General features: G+C 47.3%; 1 protein-coding gene across 2 annotated transcripts in view; it reads left to right on the top strand.

Annotated features, from left to right (window-relative positions):
- Positions 1 to 14,679, top strand: part of LHFPL4 (LHFPL tetraspan subfamily member 4) — a 661,308-nt gene extending 646,629 nt beyond the window's left edge. For both annotated transcript variants that reach the window (XM_069643240.1, XM_069643239.1), the window contains one exon: positions 6,801 to 14,679. In XM_069643240.1, the coding sequence (XP_069499341.1) occupies positions 6,801 to 6,814 (14 nt within the window). In that variant the 3' untranslated portion in view covers positions 6,815 to 14,679. The remainder of the gene's footprint in view (positions 1 to 6,800) is intronic.
- Positions 14,680 to 15,367: the final 688 nt, after the last annotated feature.

Genomic DNA, 15,367 nt, shown 5'->3' with positions numbered 1-15,367 from the left:
TGTGGAAGGAGAGAGAGAGAGAGAGAGAGAGAGAGAGAGTGTGAGTGTGTGTGTGTGTGTACACATACGCCCCTGCATATACAACTGCATGTGCTTGTGTGAGGCATGGTATCACAAGTATGACACTGACACAAAAGGTACAATTTGAAAACCCTTTATTAAAGTTTCTGGGTTTGGAAAAACTCCTACTCAGCCTTATAACTAGGATGCGAGTAGTCTCGACCATCAAATAATAAATAAAATAGTCCTAGTTTAGCCTGTCAAATCAACGAAAACCTAGTGCCTGCCCTATCCTTTGTACAAAAGTGAGTAAGGAAGACTGTGTATGTAAAGTAAAACAGTGTTCAAATATAAAGAATAAATGTGGCTGAGTCAGCTCTCCTCCCCACATTAGGCAGCACAGAGTAAAGTGGTCCCTGTAGACAGGATGACACACTCTGGCTCAGGTTCTTAACACAAATGCAGTTCAAAACATGGCTTGAGGCCCGGCTGGCCTCCCACGTTAAAGACTCTCTTTCCAGATTTCAATTCCCCAATCAATCAAAAGGTTCATGCTGTTCTCCCTCTGTCGAGCTCAGACCTTTCAAAACAAAAGTTCAACAACACTTGCAGAAGCTCCCTTACCCAAGCTTAGTTCACATCCTTTAGGGGTTTCCTTCCCCTAATTTATTACACTTCCGGTCTCCCTCAGTCAGACTCGGACCGTTTCCTGATGTCTAAGGCTTTCAAATGTGCATGGCCTTCTCTACAGACCTCCGAAGGACCACTTCGACTCAAAATGCAAAGTTCACCTTCTTACTCTCCCCTTTTCTCTGGGTTAACGTTGATCACTTTGCTTTTACAGTTAATTAACTTTACTGCTACACACATTTCACCTTTCATGGAGACTTTCGAGTGGGCTACTTCCTTTCGCGGGACCACACTGTTACTCAGTACTGTTGGATCCACAGCAATCCTTACTTCAAAGTTCATTCACAGGTCTGCCTTTCTTCACGTCTCATCCACACGCATGCAGTCTTCACTTGTGTGATATGTTGCCACTTAAATATTTTTGTAGCACACACCAGTCTTTCATAGTGCTTGCTGACTCACCGGCTGCGTGCGTTTCTTTCTTGTCTTTATAGATTTTTTCAATTTTCAAGTAAAGGTTAGTACCAAAGACTTGGCCTCGCCTACCCAACTCAGCTGTTCACCCGGAAGGGTCGCTGGCATCCTTGAAAAACAACGCAGCCTTCTCGATTGGGATTTGGCCTTCTCCACGTGTCTTTCACTGCCTTTTGGAGGAAACAACCTCCTGCTGGGAACTCCTGTGGTCCTCGACCCACTGGTCTCATCCCTTGGTCGGTCGCTCTGCACCAGTATGTTTGCTTTTGCCCCAGAAGTTCTGCTATTACTGGTGTTCCACCTTGCTTAGAGTGTGTCTCTGGATCCACCTTTTATCCGTGCGAGACGATCTAATTGGTATCAGAAGTATGCACTTAAAGTCAAGTGCATGACTTTGCCTGACCCGATTAGCGGACATGTCCAATGTGATGTGTAAGAGTTAGTCTGGTCACTCTCAGTCACTCTCTTCCTCAGCCCAGTGTTTCTGTAGAAAGGGTGGGGGGAGTTGGGACAATCGGAGAATCCTAAAAAAAATAGGATGGGTTAGGCGTACGGGAAAAGAGGGAATTCTGCGTCTCACCATCGGTCGCCTCACCCCCACTGCCTGAAGACTGGTCACCCAGGTGATCCTCCCACATTGGTCCATCCCCAGGAACTGGATCCAAAAGCGATGGCCGTGTCCTGGCCACCTGGATGACAAGTCTCTGAGGACTAGCAGGTGAGACACCCTTTGGTTTCTCACAGGCACTTCCAGGATGGAACTGGGTTGCCCCTCTATGTACTTAAACTTCCTTGACTTCAATGCACTGCGGCAGGGAGGATGTGTACAGCTATTCTTTGTGAGGTCTTCCCTTGTGGACTGTGGAGCTTTTTTCACCGAGCTCTATTGACTGCCCAATCTGTCAGCACCCGGGTGTCGTGTTCCTGATCATGGACCACACTTTCCAGGTCATCATCTTTCTCCCATCACGTGCCCTCCTGCAGGCCCTTTATACCACTCAGCAGTCAATCTTATTGGATCAGAGTTTGACACAAACAAGAGGATCCCTCCTTTCCCCGAAGGGGGAATGCCCACATTTATCTGGGGTTCAGTCTACTGCCATGGGGGCTATTGTCACAGCCTATGTAAGATGCTACTTAGATCTCAATGTGTAGATGTAAAGCAAAGACTGGTAGTTAGCAGGCAAGACCATATGTTATGCAAGTTGGGGAGGTGGTCCTGGGCAACACAAGCTTCAAAAATAATGGGAGACTTCTACATTCCTGAAGATGCATACCTCAATCTTCTCAGCACCTCTCAGGATCCTTTGGAGTCCTCAGCGTCAAGAATTAACCTCTCAGGATGCTTTCCAGTCCTCCACATCAAGCAGAAACCTCTTAGGTTCCTTTCCAGTCCTCAGCGTCAAGCATGCACCACTAAGGATGCTTTCCAGTCCTCCGCATCAAGCATGAACCTCTCAGGATCCTTTCCAGTCCTCAGCATCAAGCATGCACCTCTAAGGATGCTTTCCAGTCCTCAGCATCAAGCATGCACCTCTAAGGATGCTTTCCAGTCATCCGCGTCAAGCATGAACCTCCCAGGACGCTTTCCAGTCCTCCGCATCAAGCATCAAGCTCTCAGGGCATTTTCCAGTCCTCCGCATCAAGCATGAACCTCTCAGGATCCTTTGCAGTCCTCTGCATCCAGCATGCATCTCTCAGGATCCTTTCCAGTCCTCTGTGTCAGCATGCACCTCTCAGGATCCTTTCCAGTCCTCTGCGTCAAGCATGCACCTCTCAGGATCCTGTTCAGTCCTCTGCATCAAGCATGCACCTCTCAGGATCCTTTCCAGTCTTCTGCATCAAGTATGCACCTCTCAGGATCCTTTCCAGTCTTCTGCATCAAGCATGCACCTCTCAGGATCCTTTCCAGTCTTCTGCATCAAGCATGCACATCTCAGGATCCTTTCCAGTCTTCTGTGTCAGCATGCACCTCTCAGGATCCTTTTCAGTCCTCTGTGTCAAGCATGCACCTGTCAGGATACTTTCTAGTCCTCTGTGTCAAGCATGCATTCTGACCTGGCGGGCACATCTGAGTTACAGGTCTTTCCCATGTAGATTTCTTAATGTATAATTAATCAGAAGGATAAATCATATGTAACCTTTACATCGCACGGCACTAACCCCAGCAACATTCGTACATATGTCAAATTCACACTTGTGATTGGTTGGCTGTCATTCGCCAATCACAGTTTGATAGTGTTTGGCCTAGTACACTGCAACTCTTCTCTCTAAAGTTATTCTGGGACTACAGCAGCTTGGCCACTGTATTTCTATTGTATTTTATATTTGGGTTACTACACCGCACACCTAGGTAGGAAGCCATGTAGAGGTGTTCAAGTAATTACAGTTAACAGTGGTCAGTGGAACGGGAGGTTATAGTTTATAGTAGCTTTTATATAGCAGGCTACAGGGCTGGTCTACACCTAGGAGTATGATATGATATGGCATTTGTAACGCGCCTATACACAAGTGTTTCAAGGCGCGACGAGGCAGGGAGGGGGGACATAGGGAAGACAGACAACGATCTTACTAGGCCAGGTGTCATTCAGATCGTGCAAGTGCATGGGAAGGGGGGGAAGGGAAAGTGCTAGGGGCAAGGGAGAGGGGAATGTGCAGTACATGGGATAGTGGAATAATATTATAAATAATAAGGGGCCAGCTGGTGGCAAGTGCAAGGTAAGTGCAGAACAAGTGCTCGGAGGGGGGCTGTAGAAATACAGAGACAGTCCCGCGGTGCAGTGGTTGCCAGGGAGGCAGTGCTGGGAGCAGGTGGCTGGGCCAGGGACCGAGATAAGAGAGAGTGGCCCGGTTCCGATTCAGTGCAGTTTCAATCAGGAATTTAGCAGGGGAGAGGGGGAGAGAAAGCAGAAGCAAAGAGGAAGGTTTTGAGGTGCTTCCGGAACCGGAGATGGTTCTCCTCAAGTTTCAGGGAGGCAGGAAGGCTGTTCCAGAGGGAGGCCCCTGTCGTGGAGAGAGATCTACCCCCAACTCGTTGCTTGTAGAAGCGGCTGACCCTGAGGGAGTTGGAGGCGGATGAGCGAAGAGCTCGAGAGGGAAGATATTTAGGAAGGGAGTGTTGAAGGTATTTCTGCCCCAGGCCCCAGAAGGCCTTGTGGACAATGCAGAGGGTTTTGAACTTAATCCTCGCAACCACTGGGAGCCAGTGAAGAGATTTCAGTCTTGGAGAGATACGGTCCCTGGGCTTGAGACAAGAGGACGTCTTGCAGTCCTGTTCTGGATGAGTTGCAGAGGGCGGAGAGTAGAGACAGGCAGATTTAGATAGAGGCTGTTACAGTAGTCCAGCTTAGAGAGAACCAGGCTCTGGAGACAGTGAGCTTCTGGGGGAAGGAGAGGAAAGGAAGAATACCTCTAAGGAGGTGCAGCTGGTAGTGTGACTTCTTAGAGACGTCAGAAATGTGAGGAGAGAAGGGGAGTGTGGGGTCGAAGATGACCCCAAGGTTTTTTGCCTTGCAGGTAGGAGCAGGAAGAGGGCCAAGAGAGGCTGGCCAGAGAGCTGCAGGAAAGGAGGGAGTGGGTTTGCCGATGAGGAGAATCTCAGTCTTACTGGCATTAAGACAGAGGTCATTGGCGGCACACCAATCCTAGATAGCAGACAGACCATCAGAGATGAGAGAAGGAGAAGAGGTGGCAGAAGGGAGCCTGAAAATGAGCTGGGTGTCATCCGCATAGCACTGAAAGTTGGGGCAGAGAGCGGCGATGCGGTGGGCAAGGAGTGCCAGATATTGGTTGAACAGCTAGGGAGAGAGGTTAGATCCCTGGGGGACACCACATGTAGAGAAAAAGATGTCAGAGAGGAAGGACCCAAGTTAAACCTGGGAGGGTCGATTGGAGAGGAAAGAAGTCAGCCATGCCAGAGCCTGACCAGTGATACCCAGGTTATCACGGAGACGGTTAAGCAGGATGGCATGGTTGACAGCCAGGGAGAGAGGTTAGATCCCTGGGGGACATCACAGGTAGAGAAAAAGATGTCAGAGAGGAAGGACCCAAGTTGGACCTGGGTATTCCATGAAGAGCAGGGTCTTGCGCGCCTACCTGAACTGCAGGAGCATTGGCGCAGCCATAATGTCATCAGTCAATTCACCCAGACTTGCACATGTCTATATATTCATTTAATTTTGCATTTATAAAGCGCGCAGAACCCTTCGGCATCAAGACGCTTGTTATAGAACCCAGTCAACAGAGAGGTGGATGGGTGGAGTAGGCATAGGGAGGGGTCAAGAGGAGGGAGAAGGAGAGTCCATTGAAAAGAAAGTCATTTTTAGTTTCTTCCTGAATGTGCAGTAGGAGGTTACAGCACGCAGATGAAGTGACAGAGTGGTCCAGAAACGGGTGGCAGTCGAAGGGAAGCTGGAGCCCCCAGCTCTTGTGCGCTTCAATCCTGTTGCGGTCAGTCAATGGCTGTGGATGGATCTTTTAGGTCTGGTGGAGGGAGTTTTGGTAACTCTCTGCGAGAGGTAGGATGGAGCACAGTTTGAGAGGCATCTATGGACGATGGAGAGAATTTTGAAGACAATCTGTTCACGAACGGGTAGCCAGTACGCATATCTTCTGTGGGCTGATACATGGTCCTGTTTGGCGAGGCTCACGGCGGCACAAATGGCACTGTTTTGAATTGTCTGGAGTTTATTGAGATTGTGTTCGGAAGTGCCAGCGAGGAGAGAATTGCAGTAGTCAAGCCGGGAACCGATGACTGCTCTGGCTATGGTTCGGCAGTCTTGTGTGGAAAGGAAAGGTTTGCTGGCGTTTAAGAATTTTATAGTAAAGGCTGGTGATGGAGCACCTGACGTGTCATGTCGAGGCGGCAGTGAAGGTAGATGCCCAAAGTCTTAAGGGAGGAAGAGACAGGATGGCGAAGGCATCAATGATGAAGGTGCAAAAGGCGGGGTCCAGCTTGGCCAGGCGTGATGAGGGGCTTACAAAGATGATTTCTGACTTATCATCATGAGGCAGTGATGGTGGGCGGCCATCCAAGATGGACTGTGTCAAAGATCGTGTTTTTTATTTATTTGAAACGCGCTCCAGACCCGAGGGTATCAGGGCACAAGGGGTACATGAATATTGTCAGCTGAAGGTTACATGGTTGCACAGTTATAATACAGTGAAAAGGTCGATTACAACAGCAAAATATATACATACATTAAGCATAGTCAGGAAGAACATGACATAAAAGAGAGAGGTTCAACATGATACAGACATAGTGGTGTCTATTTACAGTGCAAAGTAGTGGAGATAGTAGGACCGTAGCTGAAGTGCATTTAGTGGTCATTTTCAGTTGATGATGTTATGTCTGAAGTTCGGGTGCGGCATAAGTGTCGTAGTCATGGTTCCCTGTGAAGGGGCGGAGGTTCACCAACCAAGTCAAACCCTTCCAGTCTGAAAGTTTTCAGCCATGGATCAGCTCTGAATTCGAAATAGTGTTAGGCTTCTGGTTTAAGTGCCCGATTCTTACCTCATCTGAATAGGAAATATTCCGGCTTGTGGTACGCTGTGGTGTACACTGCATGTCACGTCACTGGACATTTGTTGAGTGCAACCAACACCCCAATGATCTTTCTGTAATAATGTGATTTGCATATATTTTGTGTTTTGATGTCCTTTTTTACACTGTGTTCTCTCTCTCTCTTTCTTTCCAGATGATATAATGTAAAGGTGAACACAGAAGGGCCCCGCTCTTGCGGTGGATGAAGCTACTGCACGCTAGAGGCCCGCTAGCTGCAACTTTCTCCTGCTCCGGTCACAGCTCCGCCTTTCCGTGGTCCCACCCACCCCGCTTGTAGAACCCGCGCAACCATCTGCCATCCCCATCAACAGCAAATTCAAAAAGAAATGGTGCAAAGAGGAGACACTGGTTTCCATTTTGACAAGAAAAACATTCAAGGACAAAGAAAACTAAAAAATAAGTTTAAAAGTTTTGTAAAAAAAAAAAAAATCAAAGTTTTAAAAAAAAGGATTCCGTCGTGCTGGAGAAACCATGGACTTTTTTGAAAATCCTACTGGAGATATTGCGAGGTGGACGATCATATCCGTTACTCTATGATGACGAAGGCATCAACATGCTGTGCAGGCCTGTTTTGTCTTCTACAGTGAGCGGGTAGAAGAGACCACTGCCACCAAAGGGTGCTGTGTATGCCAGGCGTGGGACACAATCCTGGTGTGGCTTGACTTTGCTATGCTATATGCGGCCCCGGTGTGGCCTGTAAATTTGTTGCAGCCTGTACTTCTAGTGCAGTCTGCGCACCTAGTATTGTGTGTGCACCGGAGTGGCCTGCATCCACGGTATGGACTGTGCCCCAAGTGTGGCCTAAACTCCTGACCTGCCACCTGTGTGTCCCCCAACGCTGGTGTGGTCTGCACCCACGGTGCAGGCTGTACTTCCGCTGAAGCCTGCAACCCGAGTATTGTATATGCCGCGGTGTGGCCCGCACCCACGTTGGAGGCTGTACTTCCGCTGAAGCCTGCAACCCCAGTATTATTGCCTATGCCGCGGTGTGGCCCGCACCCACTCTACTGACTGTGCTGCAAGAGTGGCCCGCACCAGTAGGGTGTGGCCTACAGTCTCAATGTGGTCTGCTCAACTGGCATGGCCTGTGCCCCTCAAAGGGCATAAATCAGCCTCACTCCCCATCCCCTTTCCTTCAAAGGAAGGCCTCCTTTTTCTAGAGCAGCCACTCACTGCCTGCATGAGTTGGCAGGAACACGCTTGATATTTGTATGTGCTAACTCCATCAAGTAGATGTTTACTGTACAGGGTATTATTATGCCTGGTCCAGCCCGCCATAAGGATCAGAGCCTGGGTTCTTATTGGTCAGTCTCCCCCAACCACACACAGCAACTGCAAAGAAGTGATTGTAAAAATATGGACAGCGGGTAACATTGAAAGGCGCATAAACAGACTGGGGTTCATGCCCTGCCACCCCATCCAAAGTAGACCTTGTATAACCAAGAAGGAGGGATCAGAAATGAAAAAAAACTCTCATTTTGTATATTGCCAAAAATGCTCGTTTTTATACCAGCAAGAGGAATTTGTCTGAGGTGAGGCGAGTCTGGGTTGATTAAGGTTTCCAAATGGTTCTTGAAAGATTTGGGGTGCTCTGGCCTTCAGGAAAATTGGGCAAGATCTTGAAAGGCCAGTGCTGTAGAAAGGGGAAGAGAAAGACCCCAGCCCCACTGAGAAGCCGGTAGAAATAGGGTGGTCAGTCGCCTGTTGGCAGTCTGGGCATTCAACTGAGAGTGCCTCAGTCCAATCGGCCTATCAAAAGCCCCGGCCTGCCCAGAAATCACTGTGAGGACAATGTCCTTACAAGTCTAATCCTGTAGCCAGAGCTTCTCGAATCCACTGGCTTCTCGCTTGCCCAGAGGGGGATCTCTGGAGTAGGGGAGCTATGGTTTCTGGAATACTGTACCTGGCAGCCACCCATACATGTCTTTAATGCTGCATAATCGTACCTGTCTGCTAAGCACCTGTAAATTGCAGGATCAGAGGAATGGAATTGAAAATAAGTACAATCATATATTAGGGGTCGCAGGTGCCAGCTTTGTAAATTTACATGCTGCGTGATACTCGTGTGCAGTTTGCGTGTAAGCGCTCCCATGTTTGTTGGGGATATGGAAGGGTTTGCCTAGAAACTCACATTTTGACTAGGATCTGGTTCCTCAACAGACAATTTAGCTAGTAGACCACATGTCCTGGTCTAAGCAAGGGCCGGTATCAGGCAGCAAGGTTCTGGTGCTGGGAATCACTAGTGAACGAGCTCAAGAGGGATTTCTGGTAATCTCCTTGCCGCGACTCATGACTGCAGGGGGTGCTTCTGCATTGCCCCCCTAGTCCAGCATTGCATGTGCCAAGTTGCCAGCTGGTCCTTTTATACAGGTCTGGCAATCTTCAGGCTCAGATTTGCAATGGCAAGTTTTCCATAGAAAAGCACATTTACATAATATGACATCATAGGGAGGAGCCTGCAGGTCCAGGTAGACCGCGTGTGCCCGGTGAAACGCCCAGGAATAGATCAAGTTACCACTGATGACGCGGACCAGCGGGCAATTCTACTCACAGCCCTCAGTAAAGTTCCAAGCTCTAATCATAAGCATGCAATGTTCTATTGGGCACCACCACCAGAATGTCCTAGACTCGAGCCGCCTGCCCCCTTTATACCTCAACAGGTGAAGGGCATTGGGCACTCAAGGGTGTGAGGAATTTAGTAGCTTTTGCAGAGAGGTGAGTTCATGATTCATCCGTCACTTGATGCCCAGTTATTGGTGGGCGGCTTGGTTGAAGGGGGTGCCTGTTAGAGGTGCTGGCCCAAACGACCTTAGTTTATTGTGAGTTACTTGCTGCATATAAAACACACTGAGAAAGCAGTTGATTTTTTCCAATAATTAGTGTTTGTTATCTGCAAATTGACATATTTGGTGACTGGCATTTACCCCCAATCCAATTAGTATTTGTTGATGTTTAGACCCAGCTGACGGTTGGATTAGAACTTTGACTCATCATGTTGATTGCTGGAGGTCAGTCCTTTGGCAAAGAATTGAAACCTGCCCCATACTCTTGATTGATTGCAGTAATTTTAGTGCTGCCCATAGTCTCAATTGTTTGAGTTAAAGTTTCACACACAGTCCTCATCATTGGAGGTTAAGACTCACCCAAAGTCTCTTTTGTTAGAGTTTGTCAAGTTCATAGTCTCACTAGTTTGAGTTGAAGATGTGTCTTTAATCTCTATTAACACTCTGGAAGGAGGCGCAGACCAATGGTACAAGTCTGCGTTCCGAGCACCCCCTTCCCTCGCACCCATTAGCCCCTGTGCAGATCCTAAGCCGCAGCTAAGGTTGAGTTGAACATTTTTTTAAAAAAAAAGAAGAAATCTAATGTGGGTTGCGCTCCCTCTTTGGAGTCCGTTTCCATGTTCATTACGTCACGGTCATAAACAGAGAAAACAGCTTCTGAAAATGGAGCGCAGCAGCACACACGACGGTAAGAATTGTTTGTTATAAGTTATACTCGCCTGTGTAGGATCTACATGGGTGCTAATGGCAATATGACCCCCGGGAGAGGCCAACCGCCCGCATCAAGGGACCGTCGCTTCGCTCTGGCCCTTAAATTTGGCGGCGAGCCGTTACCAGGTCATATCATCCAATTATTGCCAGTTCAACCCATGAACATAGTCATGTTTGTTTGAGTTAAAGCTTGATCCATAGTTTCTACTGGTGGAATTGAAGCTGCGCCCACAATCTCTAGCATTTTAGCCATTGTCCGTACACTCAATTGCTTAAGTTAAAGCGGCGCCCATTGTATTGTTGGAGTGGTGCACCCTAACAGGAGGCAGATTTAAGAGATGGATAGGAAGTGGATGTTTCAAAGGTGCTATGGGATTAAGAAACATTCTATAAACTGGATAGTCCTGTGTGAAAGGGAAGTCACCAAACATTGGCAAATGACAAAAGCAGTGCCATGGTGTCCTGGACTGGGTCTGTGCTGTAGACAAAGTGTCTTTCAGTCCAAATGTTTATAGCTCAGTACCTGTAATAGGAAAGACAGTACATAATGGGTAGGAAGTCAGTATAATACCATCAAGGCCTTCTGGTGCTATGAGTACACATCATGAATTTGGAGAGGTTAACTCTCAACAGAAATCTGAAATTGCATTATATGACCGCAGCACATGTTAATTACTTTGGGCCTCGTCACGAGTTGGGCTGTAGCCCTTAAATGCGGTGGTAACGGTATTAAGGCCAATTGTTATGGTATTTCATGTTTCTATTTCGATGCAAATGTGTAATTTGTAGGGATAACACAATCTCTGTTAAGCCATGTTTGGTCGCCACTGACTATCAGGAAAGTTCTACTCATGGTTTAATGCCCCCTTCATGAGAACCCCAGTATAATAGCATCCTGGTCTTAGATAACTCCATGAGATAATAGAAAGTGCTGCTTGAAGTGCATGCTCATTGCTGTGCTGTATGGGTACACATGCATGCGTACAGGAGGGTGCCACGACATGATGCTACGATCAGCAAAACCACGAGAATAATCTAGAATTCCTCCTGGTGATTGGTCCCCTCATGCATCCATCAAGTCTCTGGACTGACTGTCTCTCTCTATTGCTTCAGGAAAATAGATTGTGGGTGGAAGGCAAAGGTGACTTGCACGTGCTTGTGATCTAGGATCTTTACTTGATGGTGCACAAGAGGAAGTCTTTTGATGACTCGGGATTCTTTGGTAGCGACACAAGGTAAAGACGATGTTCTCCTGACTCCCACACTTTCAGTCACTCCAGTGAACATGTACTTTCAGCACCCGGAGAGGTTCTCAAAATCTTCAAGTCTGAGATACTTCCTGTTCACAGGAGATACATCGTTCCTCTGCCCACACACCTTGAACCCGTAGGATTCAACCAGTTTAGGACGGGCTCTGCTTTCCATCTAGAATCAGGATAATCAGTTAAGTGTCCTGAATCTACACATAGTCAAATATATCACTCCAAGAAGTTCTCATTTTAGTTGGAGTGGAAATCATTCCTGTATTGCACCTAAGAGACCCCATTAGACACCTCTCCACACATAGACAAAAAGGCTGGAGTCACTCTTCTGTACTGAGCAAACTGTGTAGACGCACTCTCACTCGACCCCTGCAATCGCATTCTGCCGCAAAAAACAGAAAGGCCAGTTACACCTTCTGGCCCTGGTTTATGGAATTATTTGCGTGTAAAACGGGGATTCGCGTGCCATTCTGCCTGCAAATTCCTGCTTGACGAATGGGGATTTGCAGGCAGAATGGCACGCAAATCTCTTTTTTACAGGCAAATAATTCCATGAATCAGGGCCTGTGTGTTTAAACTCCTCAATTCTGGAATAGCAGTACGACAGAGCCCTAACTATACGGCTTTCCCCCTCAATACCTTTTCTCCTGGTATTACCCAAAGTGTTTGAACACAATTGTTCGAATGCCCGAATTGACCGAATTTGAGGGGTCCGAATTGACCTTTGCACAATTGACCGCATTTATTTATATATCTATATATATATATACGGTTTGGGTCGGGGCTTGCTTATGGTTTTGCATTGGGTGGTGGGTTGCGGGGGTTCCCCCCCGCATATTTGTAACAATTAACCTTCTAAAATCTGTCAATTGTGCAAAGGTCAATTGTAATTCGAACAATTGGTATACAGCCTCTCTCCTATGTACACATTGCCCGCTCTACTGAGCACCCAACACCAAGAGACATTCAGGGGAACAAGTGCTTATTAAGATCTGAAGAAAAGTCCTCAGATGAACAATTGTCTTTTGAGGATGGTGTTGTATTAGACATTAAAGTATGGTTAATTAAATCCCCACCTCTCAAAGAGGCTGCAAGCCATCCATCCCATAAAAGGCCTGCCTTCAGAGCAAGATGTGGCAGTCGAAAAAGGTCATCAATTAGGAGTGGCAGGAGCCCAAATATTCCAAGCATGCCCTGCCTACACTAATGGCTTTGGGTGTTACAATGCAGGTGTATCTTGCACTATTTTTGCATATAGCTGTAGATTCTACTCTGACACTTTTTCCGGAGGTAGACACAGAAAGCCCACTAGGAGCTCAGGAGACTGACACAAGACTAACAGTCTAAACTCTCCGTTCTGAAATCTCTCCATTTCTCTGTAGGTGGCCCTGCCAAAGCACACACATATGCAGTAAGGAGCAGCACTGCACTTACATTACACAGAGGTCTGTGCCAGTCCTGGGTCAAAAGGTTAAAGAGTGCAGTCGAGGTGCAAGAATACCCAGGAATCGCAGCGGGACAGTAGATTGCAGGCAGGAGTAGCAAACAGAAACGGAGGTGCCGGCAGAGTAAGAGACTTGCAAAAGATCATGGAATGTGGCCATGTTGGAAGGAGAGGTTCCAGCTCCAGTCTCTTGGATATAAGCTCAGCATTAACTTCCCATGCTCTGTTCATCGATTGAATTTTGGGGTTGGAATAAAAATCCTATTATTCGCTTTTAGCCTCCTCCTGGAATCTACGGTTTAGGGATTCTCCCTAGTTGGTCAATTATTCCAGCTAAACAGGAAATGGTGGCCAGTGGAAGTTAGGGCATGAAAGACCAGGCTGGCCTTCGAGCGCGTTCCTGCACTTGAGCAAGGTCTGCACTTTAAACACTAAAATAATAAAAAGACCACGGCTGTTCCGAAGCTTATCACCAAGTTCGTTTGCTCTATAACTCTGTGGCACGCATCGCCTAAAAACCACAGAGTTAAACATATCATAAATGCATTCATTAATGTGGGGTTTCTATTTGACTTCACGCAGCATGAATGTTTTCAAGACAAAGGCAGGGATATGAATGGAGGGTGGTGCACATGTAATAATGGCTGGAAACTCAGCGTATCATTTTTTTTGGGGAAAACAAAAAGGCTACAGTGGAAAGTCCAGCGGATCAGTTACAAATAATTTGTACTGCACCCAGTTGCTGGTGGTGGAGATTTCAGTTTGAAACGAGGTTGTTTGATGGTGTCTGTTGCCTTAGTGAGTATTTTTATGTAAGAAGTTGAATTCCCCTTGATTTTCCCATTGATTGACTAAAATTCCTTGCGTCAAACTGGGCCATATTCTAATTGTGAGCAGTCATCTGGAAATCCCACCGGGCCGGGGCTTTCATGCATTGCCAGAGCAGTTGTGGTGCAAGCGTGTCGAACCCAGATAAGATCGCTTTAGCTGGACTCATGGAAAAACAACCCTTCTCACTACTTCCCTCATCATGAACCAAACTCGTGACCGAACCTTCTCCTGAACAACGCACAATCCCTTTTTCTGGTGTAAATAGTCCCCTGTCAGGAAGTGGCAGTGCAGACCACGGATGGTGGATGGTGTTCTTGGGCGACTTCGGGAACACTCGCATTAGCGGGGGACAACCATACTCAGAGCCTCCAGCTGCACTCAGGAATCAGATTCTGATTGGACCCCAGAACCCAAACCCCAGGCCACAGGAGCTCAGCCCCGTGCGGCTCCCAGCCTTATGACCAGCCCCAAAGGAGAATTTACAGCGTGCTTCTCCCCCTCCCTCTGATGCCGGAGCTCTTTCTCAGTTTACAAAAGCCCCGGATTCTTCTCCAACCGTGTGTCTTTATGGAGGAACCTACTTGTGTTTGACCCCTGTTTCTTGAGTGTCCATGTGCCAAGCGTTGTGTCCTGTTCAGGAGCTGAGAACCCTTTGTTTTTGAATTGACCCTCTTCAAACCTAATAGTTTGCTGACATCTCTTCTCCTCACCCTCCCACCCTCCCCCCCACCCTGCAAAAGGTCCAGCTCCGACTGTCTCTGTGTTGTATCTCCTTAGGATAGCTGTGTATTGTAAGATACTCGTCTGTTAAAAAAAAATAAAAGTCTTCTCTAGCACCTTGACATGTTTTCCCCTTTTAGATTTGCCAACTTTTTTGATCTTTTCTATAATTTGTTTTGTTTCCGGAATCCTTTTGCTGCCGGATTCCGGCTTCCAGTGCTGGTGCGATAATGACTAATAAAGAGATACTTTTTACCACTCCTCCATGTCTCCGATGGTGTGTTTCACCCTCTGCGCATGCTCCCACAACGCCCGTCAACATTGGTCTCACATGAGCATTAGACAAAGAGCCTGATGAATTTTTAACAAAGGAAGGTCATTAGGATGAATTACTTTATCACGCAAATGTGAAGATCAGGCGTTATTGAAGTACTAGTGCCCTCACCAGATAGCTCGATTATGTGGCAGGTGACCTCCTCTAGAAGGCAAGGGACACCTGGCACACAACAGAGGCCAACCGTAAGAGCTCTAACGTTATCAAGAGCTTGTGCTGTGTGGGGAAAATGGTGGCCTTGCCTGCGGCTTCTTATGACACCGCTTGTCCATGTCTCCATGCTGTGTCCAGTCTGTACACATCACTAAGGTCATCTTGAAATGCAGCCTTCACAGGCAATAAGAGTCTCCATTCAAAGCTTGCTGTTTGGCTAAAGAGCTGGAAACATTGAGGCGAACAAAGGGAGACGCATGGAATGCAGGCTCCTGTTGGTGGTTAAAGCCTGCATTCCAAGCTTTCTGATTGGCTCAAGAGCTGGAAACCATAAGAAGATAAAGGAAGATACATAGAATGCATGCTTCTATAGCTGGTTAGAGCCCATATTCCACACATTCTGAGTTTCAAAACAAGAGAAGAAAATGTGTTTTGAAGGTATTCAAAATGTTACCATTCCTT

Source organism: Ambystoma mexicanum, chromosome 2p (assembly GCF_040938575.1).
Source record: "Ambystoma mexicanum isolate Mex_15411 chromosome 2p, UKY_AmexF1_1, whole genome shotgun sequence".
In the NCBI taxonomy this organism is placed as follows: Eukaryota; Metazoa; Chordata; class Amphibia; order Caudata; family Ambystomatidae; genus Ambystoma; species Ambystoma mexicanum.
Note: the sequence above shows the minus strand (reverse complement) of the source record. Positions and strands in the feature narration are given on the sequence as shown.